Here is a 17,230-nt window from a genome sequence, read left to right as displayed (position 1 = left end):
AGCTGGATTCTAAGTTAGGAATAAGAGCTTGTATCCACTTCCCTGCTCATCTCAAGTCCCACATGATCCAGACCTATGTAGGCCCTGGGCAGTTTGCCTGAATCTCTTTGAGTTCATATGTATATCAGTGGTGCTGTGTTTAGAAATCCTTGCCTCTTTGGTGTCCTCCATCCCTTCTGGCTCTTTATACTCTTTCTGCCAAAGGGGTCCCACAGGAACCCACAACCAGCCCAGACTATTGCCAAGGCTTTTGGTTGCTCTCCACAAATTGATAGTAAAGCCCCATTGCTGAAGACAACACACCTATGCAACTCATTGAACACAGAGAAGTTGAGCTGGTGGCTCCACAGAGTTTTCACCACTATGGCTAGTGTTCATGCTACTGGAAGGTCCTCTGCATGCTACCAAAGGAGAAAGGTAAACACTAACACAGCTACAAACCCTTCAGTCTAGAGTGATAACCTATACGCAAGATAAGCTGGTACAGTAGTGGCACAAAGTTTGTGGGAGCAAGCAACCAAGATTCTGATTTTATTTAAGGCTCGTGCTGTGAGACAGAACCCATACCTGACATTGCTTGGGTGGCCAAATACCCAAGACTAGATAACCAAGAGATCTAGAGTAAAGCCAAAGGTTCTACTAAAGGACCATAGTAGTAAAATGACTCCTAATGATATTCTGCTATATTCACAAATCAGTGCCTTGTTCAGCCATCATCAGAGAAGCTTACTTCTGCAGTAGACAGGAACAAATACAGAGACCCACAGCCAGGCAATCTGCAGAAAGTGAGAGATCTTGGAACATTAGGCCCTAAGTGGGATGTCTCCATCAAAACTCATATGATTTTTAAAAAGTTATGGTCCTACTATGTAACCCAGACTGGCCTGGAAATTGAAATATTCCTATTGCAGCCTCTCAAGTGCTAGCTTATAAGCAGGCAGGCCTCTAGACCTGGATGTACAATTTTCTTAAGCAACAAAATGCAAACTGTTATTTAAATATGTTTTGTGACTTTTCCTGAGGAGATCTGAACAAATGGTTACTCACATGAAATAGGATACCCCAGAACAGGCCAAACAGACAATTCTATTGAAGTTCCACTTAGATAAACATAGTTGGAGTTACTCACTTAGAGGAATTTGCTCAATGACAGCTGCACCACTAAAAAGCTCACGCTAGCGTAAGTGATTAGTCTGAAATGCTACAACTCCAGAGATCTCAGCTGGACTTGCATGCAACTCATCGGGTCCCAGAACCTTTCCCTGGCAACTGTTTCCGGATCATAACCTTGAAGAGGGGCTCTGTGATTTAGTTTCAACTTCCTGGACTTGTATTTGTTTACTTCCTAAGTCTCATGAACTTCACTCCTCCCTTCAGGAAGTTATGTTTCAATTTGGAGGAAATTGCTATGAGGCAAACTGTAACAAAAATTGAAAAATCTTTACTTTCACAAAGATCTCTGTATTTTGTCATTTCAAAAAGCACTAAAAACAGATTGTTAATTTTTTGTGTATATTTAGATTTTCAACAGCCTTTTGTTATTACATCAAGAGCAAATTAATCAAAACCAATTATTTTTCAGATTTCCAGATGTTCTTCTGTAGTTATAAAATGATTATGATATGATAATTTATTTAGTATTTAGGCCATATTTTAAAGTAATGAATGTAAGATCACCAAAAGAAGATGTTTGTTATCTTAGCATGTTTAATGGCTGATGTGTTGTTATTATGTTAATTTGAAAGTAAAAAAGCTAGAAGATAAAGAAAAAATCAGATGTCTTACACAAAATATTTTCATCTGTCTCATTAGACTGAGCAAAACCTAGATGAAATGGCCTCTTACATAGCCAAGATGGTACTATGATTTTTGGTTAAAACAACAACAACAAAAACCCCTGAAAAAACACTAGAGGAGACAGTCTGAGCAGAGCATAAGTTCTTCATAGGTATGAGGATGCCTACCTAATACCTATGGGGAATGGTACTCAACAGTGAGTTCTTCCCACCTCCTGTGTTCCCAGCCTAGCTGATTAGTCTTTGCTTATTCCTAGTCTGATGATTTGAACAACAGCAAAACACACCGCTTCATGCACACTCATTCATTTTGTATTTAACGAATATGAGCTACAGTGATAAGCATTTTTCACAAATATTTCATTAGAGAGTGATTAAAAGAATAAAAATTAAAACATAACCATCCTACTTTGGTGAGGTGTAGTATAATTATGTAGTTACAGAATGAGGGCAGGGAATAAAAAGGAATACTAGTTAGCATGCATACTGTGTGAGTGCACTCCAGGGCAGCCTTCTCTGCCCAGAGCACAAGAATGATGTAGACTGCTGCTCCTCGCCTCATGACTGTCAGCAAAGACTCATGTCTCTCCTCCCTAACCCAGCATCCTCTTTCCATACAGACGTTACCCTGATTGTCGTTGCCTCAACTTCGGATCCTGGTTTTTGTTTTCCTTCCCAATTGCTATTATCCTTTTACTCTTGTCCTGGATCTGGCTTCAGTGGCTTTTCTTGGGATTCAAGTAAGTAGACATTTTACTTTCATGTGATAAAGGTATCTGTGACCCTTGCTTTTAAAAAGCTCTATATCCAGTGCTCTTTCTTCCCTATGCTGCACACACTATGTTTCCACATTTTTCACACTTAAAACATTAAGACACATGAACATATTTTTAGGATAGGCTGGAATAATTTAAACAATGTTGGCATTGGCAGAGCCTACTAAATACAGATCCAATCGGGTGCCCTTTGAATCTTAAACCAGTGATATAGTAACTGCTCAGAAAGGCACAAGGAGCCGGGCGGTGGTGGCGCACGCCTTTAATCCCAGCACTCGGGAGGCAGAGCCAGGCGGATCTCTGTGAGTTCGAGGCCAGCCTGGTCTCCAAAGCGAGTTCCAGGAAAGGTACAAAGCTACACAGAGAAACCCTGTCTCGAAAAAACAAAAAAACAAAAAAACAAACAAACAAACAAAAAAAAAAAAAACAAAAAGAAAGGCACAAGGAACTGATTACATTGTGGTCCCAATCCAACTATCACAGTGAGAAGCCATGTCCTCTGCTTGTTTTAGGATGAATGTCCTTAGATTATAAAGTTACTTTCCACTATCAACATGCAGCGTTTCCTGCTTCATGCTAGCTCCAAAGTTGGTAATACCTTCAAAATGTAAAGTAAAATATAATTTGAGAGGATTCTCTGTGAGGAGCTAGTAATTAGGAGAAGTGAGGTGTCTTTTTGTTATTGTTGTTTTTTGTTTTTGTTTGTTTGTTTTTTGAGACAGGGTTTCTCTGTGTAGCTTTGCGCCTTTCCTGGATCTCACTCTGTAGACCAGGCTGGCCTTTAACTCACAAAGATCTGCCTGCCTCTGCCTCCCGAGTGCTGGGATTAAAGGCATGCCCCACCACCGCCCAGCAAAGTGAGGTGTCTTTATCACTGTTCTACTGCTGTGAAGAGACACCATGACCATGGCAACTCTTATAAAAGAAAGCATTTAATTGAGTGTTTACTTACAGTTTCACAGGTTAGTCCATTATCAACATGGTAGGAAGCATGGCAGCATGCATGGTGCTAGAGAAGTAGCTGAGCACTATGTCCTAATCTGTAGGCAGAGAGAGAGAGAGAGAGAGAGAGAGAGAGAGAGAGAGAGAGAGAGAGAGAGAGAGAGAGAGAGGCTGGTATAGGCTTTTGAAATCTCAAAGCCCACCCCCAGTGACACATTTCCTTCAACAAAGCCACACCTCCTAATCCTTCTAATCCTTTCAAAAAGTTCTACTCCCTGGCAACCAAGTTTTCAAAGATATGAGCCTATAGGGGCTGTGGTAGTTTGAATGTAATTATCCCCATAAGCTCATAAAGAGTGGCAATATTAGGAGGTGTGGCTTTATTGGAGTAGGTTTAGCCTTGTTGGAGGAAGTATGCCACCATGGGGGCAGGCTTTGATGTTTCCTATGCTCAAGATGTCGCCCAGTATCAGAGTCCGTTTTCTATTGCCTTCTAATCTAGACATAGCCAGCTCCATGTCTGCCTGCATGCCTCTATGCTCTCCACCATAATGATAATGGACTGAACCTCTGAACTTGTAAGCTGCCTCTTCAAGTAAATGTTTTCCTTTATAAGAGTTGCTGTGGTCATGGTGTCTCTTCACAGCAATAAAAACCCTAAGACAGGGACCATTATTATTCAAACCACCACAAGAAGTAACTCCAGCTTCTCACAGGACAGATAACTTAGCTCTGCAAGCTCTGCCCATGATCAGTCTCAGCATCTTTCACGGTAAACATCAGGATTTACCTGTAAGTTAGGTAAGATCACTTCCAGTACCATGATGTCGACATTTAAGACTCCAAATTGAACATGAAACAACCAAAGTAAGATGCACTGGTCAATAAAGAATCACAATTGCCACTAAAATGTCAAATTCTGAATTCAAGAGAATTCTAGTATGCTGCTTTTCTAGGATTAAAGCTGGTAGTTTGGTAAACACTCAGTAGTTGTATGACTGAGATGACAGCGACCATGAAAACCACAAAGGGCTAATCAACAAAATCTGAAGTGCACCCTGCACTTTCAACTCCTTACACTCCATTAGGAATTAGGTATATCACAAATCATGAAAATATTTTCCTGAATAATAAAATATTTAAAATTCATTTTTATAGTTTAATTTAAATAACCTCAAGGACCTATGAATCAAGCAGCTGCTATTCTCTAAGACAGCTGAAGGGAGCTCAGCCACTGGGACTTCTTTTGAAAAATGGCACAGTACGGTAGGGTGTGGTGTCTTATCTGCGGCTATAGTTTCCAGGTCTATCCAGCTAATGACCAACATTTTCCCCTCTCTATTATTCCTCTTATTTTTTCTTCGTAACTGCCCAATTGTGCTAGTAGTTGGGAGATAGGACCGATGGTTTTTAAAGTGTTCTATCCAGATTGTGGAAGCAGCATGTGGCAGTCCTCCTGCTGAAGCAAATGTGTGGAATGTCACTGACTTCAGCAGGTGGCCTTCAGTGTGACAGGCCAGCTGCATACTAAGTGCCCCTCCCTGGAAATCCAAGCTTTGGGGGGCTGATTTAGTTGTACAGGTAGCAAGATTGGAAGCAGGAAGAATGATCCCCACAGTGGACATGGACACACTGTCCAGTGACTAGCCCTGCTGCTTCATTCTTTGTTCTGCTTTTAATGACTTTAAACAAATACATAGGCACCCTCCATTATTATTTTAATACAACATGTCACCGAGAATTAAAAAGATTAATACAGTAGAGAGCATGTGCTACTAAAGAGGAACCAAAAAGTCCCTATGAAATGCACTCATTAGGCAACGTCCATAAATCATGATCAGTGTTGTATTAAACGGTCCTCTTGCTGTCCACTACTGGTTAGACCTGGCAGTTTCATGTTGCAGTTAATTTTTCAGAATCCTGTTGAGTTTGCCAGGGTGTTTACCTCTAAAGGCTCTAGACTGACAAACAGAAATTAGCTGCCACTCCCCTGGCAGACTACCATACATTCTGATTAGTGTTCTGGCTGTTAGCACTACTGACTCGCTCATTGTAAACAACTCCAACATACAAGAAGCTCATCCATCAGTCTTCTGCATTTATTTCAATGGAGATGTAGACACATCCTCATATGCTTTATTGGTTTCTTTGTTTAATATTAACTTTCATTTACAGCAAAGCAAAGGCGGCTTGACCTGTTTACCGTCTGCAGCCAAAGGGACAAAGGATGTATGCAGTGTAGAGGGTGGAAAACGGTTCCTAAGGAAAAATTTTATCTTTGACTGTTGTTTTCTCTTCTACAGATAGTTCTCAAGGTGATCCTCAGATTTGTTTCTTGGAATAATAGTTTTTGTGTTGTGATTAGGGATAAAAATTTGAGACTGGCTTTAGAAACTTAACTGAAATGAAAATTTGGTTAGCCCTTCTCTGATAATAAATGAAACAATATCCAACCAATGACAGGCAGAGGTCATTGCGCTTGCATGAGGGTGACTGTGAATGCTTAGGATGGGTGCCTTGAGAATCACAGAAATTCTGTTCACCCAGGTACTAGAGAGGCAGAGGCAAGTAGATTTCTGTGAGTTCAAGGCCAGCCTGGTCTACATAATGAGTTCCAGGACAGCCAGGAGTATGTAGAGAGACCCTGTCTTAAGCAAACAAACAGACAAACAACAACAGCAAAGAGAATCAAGGAAATCCTGCTCCTTCAAAAAGGAAGCATGGAACAATGTTTTATAACAGAGTTACATGGAAAATGATGACCAAGCATGAACTCTATCTGTGTTGGTAATTACTTTCTCACTGTTTCATCGTCCTTCTCACTGTCTCCTAAACTACAACTTTGCAGAAGATTGTTTCTGTGTTTACTGCTCACACAAAAGGACCTAACTGAGCTACTCATCATCATTCCAAGAGACAATCCCTAAGAATCTAGTTCCCCTTTTGATTCTTCCTCCGGGGGGGGGGGGGGGTTTGAAAAATATTACATCTAGAGTTATATCCCACAAAAATTGTTTAAAATTTTAAAGATCCTAGACTTCGAGACAAAATCATAATAATAATCACAGTGAAGAGAGGCTACAACTGCAAGCAGCTAAAGGTAGAAATGGAGTGGTACTTAGGCCGAAGAGAACATCTATGTTTCTTTTCTGTCCCTGCCCTCCATGCCTACATAACAAGATGGAACTTCCATGTGTTCAGAACTTAGCAACCAAGATGCTCCATAAATACACATTTTAATGTAACAGAATTATCAAATATATAGCACATACTTATAATTATCATTGTATGGAGACTGATAGAGGTGAGTGGTACACGGAAATATGTGAGTAGTACAAGAGATCTTTGAAAGGGAGTAGATGGGTAGATGTCATGGAAAACAAAGCAAAATTAGACATTTAGAAGTGAGCAAGCCAGACAATACAGAGAACAGTCAATGAAAGAGACATAGGCACAGGGCAAGGGCTCCTGGTGTCAGCAGAGAATCACAGCTATGAAACTCTCACAAACGTTCTTCCATAAAGGAGGGTGGTGATAGAATAATTTCCTTAACTCTAAAGTTTTCTTATCTGTTTCAGCTTTAAGGAGATGTTCAAATGTGGCAAAACCAAAACACTCAAAGAAAAGGCGTGTGCTGAGGTGATCAAGCAAGAATATGAAAAACTTGGGCCAATGAGGTAAGATATGCATGAGTGCACATCACACACACACACACACACACACACACACACACACACACACACACACACACACACTACATGCATGCAAACCCGCACAGATAAACACAAGCAGTTAATGTAAAGCAAATAATCACGTATTTGCCAGCAAGGATGCCATAACGCTTGACTAAGACCACAAACCTGCAAAATTCAGTGACTATAAGCCGCTAAAATGAAATACATACCAGTGCCCAAGTAAAATTTGCTAGGTAGAAAAACAAAAACAAAATCCAGAGAATCTGAGGAGAAAAGGCATTTTCTAAGAGCACCCATACTCTCCAAGTAAGAACGTATCATGTTCCCACAGTGGCCATGACCTGTGAAGATTAGCTTGACAACAAACAGCTCAGAGTTTTCCCAAATGTTGGGAAAATAAGAAATGACCACAGAGGGTTTTTCTACAGGTATCAGGAAATCGTGACCTTGGTAATCTTCATCCTAATGGCCTTGCTATGGTTCAGTCGGGATCCTGGCTTTGTTACTGGTTGGTCGATCCTGTTTTCAAAGTAAGTGTTAATGTGAGTCTGGCAGCCCTTCCTTCTGTTCAGTGCCGTGTCATGGCTACATATGCCCTACAACTTTGAAAAACTGCATGAGATGCTTTGTTCATTTCTTTGGAAAAAGTATTTTTATGTCTAATCTTCTTGGGGGTGAGGTATTAAGGATAAGTTAAGAAAGCAGAAAAGGATGACCATTATACCCTGTATAAAAATGAGGGTCCATTAGACATGGGGCTATTCCCTCAGGATAAAGTTAGACATTTGAGCTGCATAGAGGCTAGAATCTGCTCTGGTTAGGATGGTGGCTGTGAAAGCCGCACCCACCTGACTACGCTCTGGAAACTTCTGTTTATTCTGGACAAGTCACTGCACACGCTCTCACTTCCTTTACCTGAAAGTTGGAAGTTACAGTAGCACAGAGAATACTGCTATTTTTTTTTCTAGTAAAAATGATAAATAAATATTGTGTGACATAAATGCTACACAGTGTGTTCTCAGTCTATTTTCGACCAATATGCTCTGGTTCTTAAATCTAGAAGAGTTTCATCTTGGACTTCTGGTCTCACACCCCCAGCAAGAATCCACATAGTTTGGGAGCACAAATCAAAACTGTTTGAGGCAGATGTAATTTGGCCTGATGGAAGAGAGAAACACCACCTTATCTCAGCCTCACTTTTCTGTTTTCACAGGCATTGTTGGTATGTTTTTTTAAGGTGCAAAGGATGAATTCAAATTTCTTATGCATTGCTTGCCTCAAGCAATGCATGAGGTGGGATAGTTTGAAAGATCAGCTTGGTCCTTTTGATTCCTTTAGGCAAAGAACTTCTCGTTTTGATGCAAAAGCATCATCAAATTATTTAAAACAAGCTATTGTCCAATGGAAGATTAATACTTTGTATTTTTCTAATAGGATTTAGAGTAAAATAAATAAATAAATAAACAAACTCCACCTCCCTTTAAAATCCAATGTCCAGCATTATAAACTCTCTCTCTCTCTCTCTCTCTCTCTCTCTCTCTCTCTCTCTCTCTCTCTCTCTCTCAACAGTAATGTATTGAAAACATAGCAAATAAAAACTAGGAGACAATCCCAATAGAATATTCAGGATAATCAGCATCTAATTTTTCTTCCTTACAGAAGGATACCATTATTCAGGAGATGTTTTTTGTTTGTGGCAGGAAAACAGGTCTGCTATGAGCAGTTGTTTCTGCTGTCACCCCGCACTGTGAGAGACAGCAATAGGAAAGGGGGAAAGGCTTGACAGAGGACAGAGCTTGAAAATATAAATAAAACAATCACAAGGCAAATAAAATCTGTATAGGATTAATATTTGATAGTGCTGAGATAACCCAGTTCATAATGAATCAAAATTCAAAGTAATAAATAAAACAATTATAATTTAAAATGTTTTATGAAAATGTCTGTCAACATTTATATCTGGATTTATCTAAAGTATGTATTCTGTAAAATATATGTATGATGTGCAGATTTTAGGCAGTTACAATTTCTAAAAGGGGGTATGATATATTAAGATTTATTGCTACCACCTAATGTTTTCATTCCATCTGTTCGAATCTGGACTGATTTCAGTATGTCTTTTCATATAAAACAAAATCCAGTTACATGACACCTGGCCTAGTTTGGCAAAAGCTTAGCCAAGAATTGTAACTAAAATAGAATAATAAGGAAACAATATATTTACAAGGATTGGTCAGGTTTTTTAGAAATAATTAAGTCACTGTAGGTTTTTAGTCAACAAGAAAAGAAAGTAAGCCTCTATTTAAGATAATTTTTAAAAAATTATCAAATTGAGAAAAATAATGTACTTCCTTGATTATTTAGATTTTTATGTATAAACTATAAGAGCATGCACACTTGCATAGCAAATAGGTAGATTGAGTTATAAGATAGAAAAGAAAGCCTTATGATGTACATGTTTCTTCAGGCTACAAAAATGCACGTAGTTGGTACTGCTGACATCTAAAGCTGTATTCTAATTATTTGTGTCTGTTTCATTTGTGTAATGTCCAGGTGCCTCTTAACTGCTGAGCTTCCGGGAACCTGTCTTTTTGCTAGAATGGTCTGGCAATTCTTAGCCCCATCTGTTCCCGAATTACTCTTAATTTGCACAGGGCTCATTTGTGAGCATCTCGTAAGCCATTCTGATAATTAATCTTCTTAAGTTTCTAGAAGGCAAAGCATCAAATGGGGTTGATTTCCTTTGTAGGTAGGTCTAGTGCCCACTGCAGAAGCAGGTGTTTCATCCCAGAAACCAGATCAATTTGCTTTCACAGTTTATAGAGGAGTTTGAGGGGACACTAGCAACAGCATGTCTCCCTAAATTCAATAGAATGACATTATAAATCAATGACATGGGTCTTTGCCAAACTCCAGCAACTGTTTAAACCTCAATTCTCTGACATTATAATGAAAAGCAATATTAGAAAGTGAAAACTGGTTAACACACCTGAAGGTTTACCTGAACATTTTGCTCTGTTGGTCTGATAAGGAATCATCTGTTTATTTGGTATTGACAATATGAGAAATGTATTGAATTATTAGGAATGCATTCTGAAATGGTTGGTCCTTATAAGTTACATCATTTCCTAGGAATCTATGTGTTTTAGAACAGATTTTCCACAGTAAATGACCTATATTTATTACCACTTCTATTTAATTATTATTAACATAATTAACTGACATCTTATCTCATGTAACTTCTTCATACCATTTTTAATGTACTCATTTGTTCATATTTTTTAGGTACTCTGGTTATGTTACAGATTCAACTGTTGCTTTAGTTGCAGGACTACTTTTCTTTCTGATTCCAGCTAAGGAACTGACAAAAACTACATCTACGGGAGAAATTGGTTGAGTATCATTTCTAATACCGAATTTATAAAAGACCTTTTGAAGAAATTAAAATTCCATAAGCTTTAGTTAGCACATAGGATATTAAAAATGGCCATGCCAGCATAACCTCTATCTTAGCATATCTCACTTATATCCTGAACCCCCTACTCAGCCAGCGTTTATCTCTACCTACAGGAAGATTTACTAGAGTTTGCAGAAGTGAAAAGTAGATTTCCTTTTATACCCAGGTTCCAGTTCTTCTATGGGGGAATACGACCACATACCCTGCCAAAATCAGAATTTGACTAACAAGAAAAGAAGGATTTACAGTCACATTTTTGTGATGTGACCTCAGTAATAACTTTGAGGACCCAGAAAAGGGTGAATTTCACGAGAAAGATTACTTAGAGTTTCACAGAAGTCCTTGAAGAAACAGAGAACAATTCCCATGTGGAAATAACCTGGGGTCACAACTGGAAAAGTTGCTCAGTAGGAGCACTGACTGTACTCACAACCCATGGACAAAGAAGTACACACATCTGCAGGAGCATGCATTCTCCTACATGCACTGCTTACTCACGATTCATTCATGCCTGTGCTTTATGTTAACATCCGCTTTCAGGGGCTGTATTCTTTTGTTACATACATAGGGAAAATGGGTTATAACAGTTTGGAAACACAGTTTCATGTTGGCTGCTAACATAAATAGCCTGACAACAGAACACCATAAAGAAGGGGAGGCTTTGGCTTACTACCCTGGGTACAGTCCATCATTGGGTAGACACAAAGGCAGGAACTTCAGTCACCTTACATCCACAGTCAAGAGCAAAAGGAAACAAATACATTCATGATTTTGAAGCTTCTTCTACTCTTATAAAATCCAGGGCTCATCGCATGAAATGGTATGATGCACAGTTGGCTGGGTCCTCCCACATCAATGAACAGTCAAGACAGCCCACCACAGACATACTCAAAGGCCAAACCAATCAAAATCATTTTTCATTGAGTCTCCCTTCTTTGCTGATTCTAGATCATGTCAACTTGACAGAGTTCAATACACCATCCTATAGTAAGAGTAGAAAGATGAGTCAATGAATGACTGGTATTACTAATGACAGCATCATAATAATTTATCTAAATGTACCTCAAATATTATCTGAAGGATTTGTCCAAGTTACTTTCTAGTAGTTTATTGAAGTATTTTTTATGTATATTAGTGTCTTCCTGCACCTATGTGAATCCCTTGTGCCTGTAAAGGTCTGAAGAGAGTGTCAGATCTAGAACTGGAGTTACCGACAGTTGTGAGCCACCATGTAGATGCTAGGAATTGGACTCATGTCCTTTGGAAGAACAGCCAATGGGCTTAACTGCTGAGTCATCTCCCCAGCTGCAAAGTTATAGCATTTTTAATCATTATAATACAATATTCCACCTAAGGTCAGTGGAAACTCAAAGTTGAGATCTAATCGCTGCCTTGAAAACAGTATCATAATATTGTAAGTTTCTTGTAAAATGACTATTCAGGATACCGATAAAATTGTCAGATTTTCTTATTTTCAACAATATTTAACTGTAGGGTTTTTGTTTTGCAGTTGCTTTTGATTACTCTCCCCTGATTACTTGGAAAGAATTCCAGTCATTCATGCCCTGGGACATAGCCATTCTTGTTGGTGGAGGTTTTGCCCTGGCAGATGGCTGTCAGGTAATGCTCAGTGTGTAAGATATTTAACAATTAACTAGGTGGTTGAAAAGAAGAATACAGACACACTCAAGCTTTGGGCATATTCACCTTTATCCTCTAATTTTAATAATGCAGAATTCAATAGCCATGCAGTATCCCACACAGATGAGGTGAGTTCAGAGTCCAAGAACTTTTACAGGCTGCAAGCATAAACAATAATGCTATGGTGTCTCACCATGTCAAAAAATAATACAAAGAAGATTTAAATTCTTACTCCATGATATTATATTAGTAGCTTAGTAAGAGCAAAAACTTAGATTAAAAAACATGATTCCTAATGGAACATGTTTGTTTGCTTGCTTATATTTTTACATTATTTCATTTGGAATTTGTGTGGTTCTTGAGTTTCAATTCAATAAGCCATCATTTTGTCATTGTCAAATAAAGAAAATAAAACATAACACCATAAATAAATATATCTAGTGAATGAAGTCCAGAAAATTTAATGTGACAATTTCTAATATATTATATCCACTGTCAGGAAGAAATGAAATCATCATGAGTTAGGCAGATGGCCACTTCATTGATCTATTCACCAGCTGATACAAAGCAAGCTCCTATCCCTTCTAATTGCCCTGGTCATTGTAGAATTGCTAGAAAAAAATTATCCTCTCTAAAAATTCTTGGGCACATTTATATACAAACAATGTCGAATGGACTCAGTAAGTTATACATATATATATATATATAGATAGATAGATAGATAGATAGATAGATAATACATATGAATAATAATATATAGACCATGAATCTAGTGAGGGAGACATGGGAGAAGTTTGGGGAGGGGAGCTTAGGAGTGGTGTTGATGCAGCATCAATGTATGAAGCTCTCAAAAATTTTTTTGAAAAAGCCAAGAATATCCTTCTGTCTGACTACAAACTGTTCACTTATGGGTTTCATGGCTTTCTTTAAATACTCAGAGCTTATTTGCATCCATTTCCATACTCAGTCACAAGCACAAGACTGGCAAGGGAGGAGTTGTGAAACGTCCCCTGGCTTCTTAGAAGTCGTATGTTTATGTATTTATTTCAATTCTCGGGACAAACTGTTATCTTTTCTTCTTGATAATTTGTTAGGAGAATATTATTTGCTTCTAACTTTATTACTAGTTTCTGTATAGTATTTAGATTCTAAGCTTTAGCAATAGGATTTAGTAATAACTGTAAGTTTTGGAAATCATCTCAATTCAGAGAGCCTTTTGCAAAATTGCTTTAGGCTTAGATTTGCCTTGCCTCATAACCTGTCCAGATAAAAATGGTAGAAATATATAAGACAATAACGATTTTCTTTTCTACTATTTCAGCAGTAATGAGATCTGAATTCTCAGAATAAATAACTGCCATCTCTATGTCTGCTGATTTGAACTGTGAGGAAAGCAGAATCAGAAAGTCTGGCATTCATAAGAATTTTGCTCATCTCTCCTCAAAATATGTCTAGACTGGATTCTAGACACTCAAAGTGGCTTTGAAAGCATCGACCAGACCCTAGAACAGCCAAATCTGAGGAAATGAAAAGGTGTGGACTTAGTTGAATGCACATGGCTCTCTCAGTGGAAAAATTAGAGAAATCTTGGAGGGAGGACTAATTCATTGTAAAAATCCTAGTAACCAGAATCTGCATTATACAAGAATTTCCAGAAAAAACTATTCCTGAGTAACCAAACTGAAGTCATCAGCTTCTCAGAAAAAAAAAGTCTGTACACAAATATGACCCTAAAGGTTGTTTTTTTTTAATACTAGGAGACAACTTGAAAAACATTTATTCAAAGTTATAATTTGTCTGGCAAGTGTCTCAAGCCAGGGAATATTTCTAATTGAAAGAAAACATGAGATAGCAATTATGCACTATTTACCTCATGCTGTGACTCTTAAATGCTCTGATTTGTTTTAGAGATGATTGATGTCCCACAAAGTGATAGACACTGTCCAACTCTAACCAGTTAATAATTTCTTTATTGTTGGTTTTTTACATATTCCTCAAATGCTTTTTTGAAGATAACTCTAAAAAATTAAAAACTATTTTCTCAAATATTCCTAAGCTCCCAAGAACATAATAATAATAATGACAAAAACTCCTACCAGTCTTTAAAGGTTAAAAACTGTGTAGTACAGTCAATAACAGGCAAAAGGTGTTCAAAACCACACACAATAGAAGGAAAATATTGTAGGAATAAATGGTTTTGTGCAAGTAGATGAAGTACATAGGTCAGAAAATGGAAGAGTCCTCAAGAAATTAGGTGATTTAATAGTAAGATCCTGAAAGTGAGAAGCAATTGGAAGCAACAGATCATATTGTAAGCATGGAAGAAGCCAGAGCTGGATATTAAAGATGGTTTTAAAAGCTTCCAAGGTTATGCGAATTCTTCAAATCTATCCCCACTCATGAAGGGCCACAGAGCCTTTAGAAAATTGCCTTATTCTGTAGCAAAGTTGAAGCATCGTCTTCATCAACAGTCCTTGCTTATCACCAAGAGCTTTAAATCACCATTTAATAATCTCTTTAAATAAAAATGAGTAGGTAGTCAAGAGTCACTAGATAGTTGGGGGAAAACCCATATAAAATAACCAAAGACAAAAAAATAAAATGAACATAGAAACAAGAAGAAATGGAACAAGGAAAAGGTGAAGCGAATGAACAAAGCAAAAAACACTTTAAATTTTGTCATTGGTGCCTCAAAGAGACATAAGAAACATTAAAGATATAAAAAGTAAAATACCATTTAAAAAGTAATCCTCTAAAATTTAGAATTGTATCAACTTCATATTTAAAAGTCAGCAACACTGTTCAAAGATAAAATCAAAATATATCAGAAATACAAAAAAACTATAAAAGTCAGTAAAAACTAAAAAGATATGACTGTCAAGTGCCAAGTGATCAGCCTACAACATATACACACAAGCAACACTAACACTCTAATATATATATTATATATGCAGTCATGTATGTGAGTCTGGGTATGTGTGTGTATAACAATAATAAAGAAGGGGGCATGAATTTGAGAGGGGATGGGGGGCATGGGAAGGGTTGCAGAGAAGAGAGAGGGGGAAATGATGTAACTCCATTTTAATTAAAAAATGAAGTAAAATTGTGAAAAGATAAGAAAACTAGAGCACTAGTCTACAAACTCCTCAAGAGTCTGTTTAGAAAGAGAAAAAAAAGTAGAAAGGAAGGCCATTTCTAACAACAGCACAAGTAATTTCTCAGAAGCGAAGCCTCCAAGATGCTTGGCTAAGAGTGCTATTAAGAGGTTCGTGCTGGAGAAATTCATGAAGAGTCCACATTTTAGATCTCAGAATCTTGAGGTAGAGATAGAATCATAATGGACTCCAGAAAGAATCCCAAACAAGTGGTGCATTACTCTCAATCAGACCTAGATAAAACACATTCTTCCTGCTAGGAATCTATGTCCTTGTACTTCAGTTTTTATACTTCTAACCACTATAGTCAGTATCCATACCCATATATGTATAAATCCATAAAGCTAATATCCAAACCCAGCTATGGCTCATTGGATAAAATGCTTCCTCTATGAGCTTGAGGAACAAACTTCAAATCCCCAAGACCCGTGTAAATGGCAGGTGGGTGTGGTAGCCCTCTGTAATTCCAGAGCAAGCTAGATAGATAGATTAGCCATATCAGTGGACTATGGGGTCAGCTGAGAGAACTTGCCTCCACATATAGCATGAAGAGCAGTCAAGACTCTTGATATCAAACCCAGGCTTACACACACACACACACACACACACACACACACACACACACACACACAAACATGTGCCCCCACACATATAAACACACACAACACAAACATACAAGTACTAAAATACAAACAAATAAAATAGTTAATTCTGTATATGAATCAAAACAATGAACAATACAACTGATATCTAGTGTCCATGTCTGCGATATTTATATTCACTTTGGAACTGAATTTACTACTTATAACCAAAGTTCCTTCTGACGCATAGCCTAGTTTGTCATAAGTGTAATCTCATAAAAGGTAGATTTTTTTTCTTCTAGGGGGAAAAACAGAGTAGCAAACCTATTAATCGGAGTGCAGGCAATTTTTGGACTATATGCAATCAAAGACCAGTATTCAGTCAATCTAAAGAACTCCACAGTAAAACAAAGAAAATAGATTATTAGCTTAACATTGCTGAACAGTTTCAATGATTTCAAAATTAGAATTCTCAAAATCAGAACTAGAAAAACAGTGTGAAGAGAAATGAAAGAATTTTCAGACCTATAGAGGCTCTGCAAAAGTGCCTTCAGTCCAACAATCTCAGCACATATGAAAGGATGTGCTTCTCCAAATGAATGGAATGAAGGAGGGGTTCCCACAAAGCAGAGTGGTGAGGACAAGGAGGAAGTTAAGTAAGTTTAAAATGAATCTAGTCCAGATGGAGTGGAGGGAGGCTCTATTCCAGGACACACAACTTGAGGGAACATGAACAAAACAAACCCACTTACTCCACGTGTTTGTTTGCTTGTTAGATAGGTCCCCAGATAGTTTGAAGAGCATGATGAATTAGTGATAGGTACTTAGAAAACTAAGCAAACAGAATAATGTTTTCTTTGGCAAACAAAGAAAGTAAATATAATCTTAGATAGTTAAGTGGCTCAGCAATGAACAATATTTATATAATTACAGCAGTAAATATCAAATATTGATTTAACTAAAGTATTGCTATTAATGGGGAATTAAAAGGTAGAAAATATATGTATGATGAATGGCATAAGAAAACATAATCCTCGGGTAACATATTAAGAAATCAATAAATAATGTTTCAAGTTGAAATTTTAAGAAAAAGCATAATTAGAATGTTAATTTGAAAGATAACTATATTAATACCTAAATATCAGTGTAAATAGCTAACAGCAGTTGAAAGTTCTTGCTCTGGGGGG

At 37.6% G+C, this 17,230-nt stretch overlaps 1 protein-coding gene across 1 annotated transcript in view; it reads left to right on the top strand.

Moving 5' to 3' along the window:
• Window positions 1–17,230, top strand: part of Slc13a1 (solute carrier family 13 member 1) — an 86,079-nt gene that overhangs the window by 62,521 nt on the left and 6,328 nt on the right. Inside the window, exons 8-12 of the mRNA XM_052720468.1 lie at window positions 2,417–2,536; window positions 7,093–7,191; window positions 7,638–7,739; window positions 10,495–10,601; window positions 12,177–12,286. Of these exons, the coding sequence (XP_052576428.1) occupies window positions 2,417–2,536; window positions 7,093–7,191; window positions 7,638–7,739; window positions 10,495–10,601; window positions 12,177–12,286 (538 nt within the window). The remainder of the gene's footprint in view (window positions 1–2,416; window positions 2,537–7,092; window positions 7,192–7,637; window positions 7,740–10,494; window positions 10,602–12,176; window positions 12,287–17,230) is intronic.

Source organism: Peromyscus californicus, unplaced genomic scaffold (genome assembly GCF_007827085.1).
Source record: "Peromyscus californicus insignis strain IS unplaced genomic scaffold, ASM782708v3 Scaffold_6__1_contigs__length_162567912, whole genome shotgun sequence".
Classification (NCBI taxonomy): Eukaryota; Metazoa; Chordata; class Mammalia; order Rodentia; family Cricetidae; genus Peromyscus; species Peromyscus californicus.
This window is presented reverse-complemented; position numbering and strand designations above follow the sequence as displayed.